Below are 2,500 nucleotides of genomic sequence, written 5' to 3' on the forward strand. Positions count from 1 at the left end.
AGGGTGTTTTAGGACGACGGTTCTATTATGTTCTATTCCATTTCTGAATGGAGAGGTGCGCGATGGAGAGAAGAAGGACAACGCCCGTGGTGCTGATTGGCTAATGGTTAGACCCACACCCAACCTCTGCAGTCATTGGAGAATGGCTTTTTCTACTGCAGGTCCAAAACACAATGCCAGGCCAGAGGAACAGTCCACTCAGTGGAGTCTATGGTCTGGACCCAGACAATGTGAGACTGGTTTCAGTACAGTCAGGATGTGAGACAGGTTGTACTCACTTGCAGACAGACCGCTCATGTCCATCTTGGGCAGATGTCTGGCCTTCAGCACGACCACACTGAGACGATGAGACACTGGCTGGTAGGACAGAGACACAAGCAACTCCCCGCGAGTCTCACACTGTGCACGCATACACACACACACACACACACACACACACACACACACACACACACACACACACACACACACACACACACACACACACGTTAGTATAAAATATGAATAAACTATCACAGAGAAACATTTCCAAAAGTATCTAAAAAAGTGGAGTGTACAAACTCTGAGAGTGATACACTCTCAGATGTATGGGGTCATGAGGTCATTTAAAGTAAAAGGCTCAAGAACCAATGATCTAAAATGTTTTTTTTGTTTATTTTCTGTTTAACACATCGAGTGCCATAAACGGTCCGGACCGTTTTTGAGGATCCAAACGAGAAGTGCTGAAAACGGTCCGGACCGTTTTTGACCCAATTCTATTTTTATACGAGTGGCCCACGTGGGGCGCTAAGACGAAACTTTGACATCACCCAAGGAGTTTCTGAGAAGAAGAGGCTGGATGTGGCTCCATGTCAAAAATCCTTCCGGTCGGCGTTTTCAATGTTATCTCCTTGACTAAAAGCTTAATATCTCCATTTCTTTTTAACGTGGTGGAAACGAGCCGTTTTCGATCGGCGATCACGCTGCAATGGAGGATCGCGTTGGAAATATTATTGTTCCAGGCGTTAGTCGGGACCCTCCGCCGTCTCGCACGCACGCTTTGTTTACATGCCCTTCCGCGTCGGGGCTTCTACAGCACGAAACGTATAACGCAAGTGGATGGAAGAAATGCAGGCACTCAACGTATAATATTTTAATAAACCTCTGGCACCCAATGTGTTAATGTCCTGACCTGCATGTTCCTCTTGGTGATCGGCTGGCTGATGTGGACCCGCCCAGTGCTGGGGTCCACCCCCTTCAGCGGAACCACCGCCTCCCCGATGACGTCGTCGCGGGCGAAGCGGTCGAAGCTGAGGACCAGGAAGTGCAGCGTGAGCTCGGGCAGGGCGCTGTACGCCACGCCGTAGAAGGAGAAGGTCTCGTCGAACAGCGGCTCCGTGGTCTTCCGCAGCACGCGGGTCTTCACGCGGTGCTTCTTCTCCGGGAGGATGGTCATCTTCACGTAGGGGTCCGAGGTCCCCGACGAGTCGTCCACGGCCGGGAGGCCCCGCGCTCCCACCACCGTCACCACCAGCGCCTTCTTGGGGAAGTTGTAGTCCACGGCCAGGCTGAGGGTCCCCAGGCTTTGCTCTAGAGACGTCAAGATCATAATATTTTAGTTGTGTGTAGTGTCATACAAATAATTGCATTTAATTAATTTAATTAATGTATAAACATTTTTCAACAGATGAGTGCATACTGATGAATGGAAACGTTCAGACGATTAAGGAAAGAATAACCGCGATCATCTCAAACAACTGCTGTCGGGCTGATTATGTAATAATTGCGACATCCAGTTTGATTTTGACAGTTAATTTTGCCTTGATGGTGTCGTAATGGCTGATTTTACACTTGGTTGCATGCTGAAAATAGCTGATCTACAAGCTCACAACGCGACGCGTTGTGAGCTTGTAGATCTGATATTTTCAGCATGCAACACCCGAGCGCAACCAAACATAAAATGACTTGTCTTTTAGTTCTACTGGATCTCTTCTCCACTAGTTCCTCACTAACATTTTAGTCTAGTTTTTATTTGTTGACGAAATTGTCAATATATTTAGTCTTAGTTTTAGTCATCATAGCTTAGTTTTTATTTAGTTTTTATTTAGTTTTCGTCAGTGACAAAAGGTAGTCGACGAACATTTTTCGTCATAGTTTTAGTTGACGAAATCAACACTGCCCTATACCTGGCTCGGGGTCCGAGGTGGGCGGGGTGAAGGGCGAGCCCGTCTTGCTGCTGTCAGAGGTGCTGTCCTCCAGGCAGTAGTCGTCCGCCGTCACGGGCAGACCCGCCGCCTCTGCGCCGTCACCGGGGGGCAACAGGTTGCTCATCTGCAGCACGTTGTTCTCGGCGTCGACCAGGACCATCGCCCCCCTGCCGCCGCCGCTCCTCCTCTCCCCCTCCCCCTCCCCGCCCCCTTCGCCCCCCTTCCCTCCCCCGCGCGCCACCCGCACGATGCGCTTGCTGCCGCTGAGGGACTCCGGGTAGATGCTGATGCCCTTCAGCATGTGTATGAAGCGG

The 2,500-nt window shown here is 50.2% G+C and overlaps 1 protein-coding gene across 1 annotated transcript in view; it reads right to left on the minus strand.

The window, feature by feature from the left end:
• LOC308083153 (synaptotagmin-11-like) overlaps nt 1-2,500 on the minus strand; it is a gene marked incomplete at its 5' end in the record, with an annotated part of 13,679 nt that overhangs the window by 4,582 nt on the left and 6,597 nt on the right. The window contains 3 exons of the mRNA XM_080425318.1: nt 279-399; nt 1,172-1,569; nt 2,166-2,500. The exon at nt 2,166-2,500 is cut by the window's right edge and continues 178 nt beyond it. Coding sequence (XP_080281444.1) covers nt 279-399; nt 1,172-1,569; nt 2,166-2,500 — 854 coding nt within the window. The remainder of the gene's footprint in view (nt 1-278; nt 400-1,171; nt 1,570-2,165) is intronic.

Source organism: Gymnoscopelus braueri, assembly GCF_963280865.1.
Source record: "Gymnoscopelus braueri genome assembly, chromosome: 4".
In the NCBI taxonomy this organism is placed as follows: Eukaryota; Metazoa; Chordata; class Actinopteri; order Myctophiformes; family Myctophidae; genus Gymnoscopelus; species Gymnoscopelus braueri.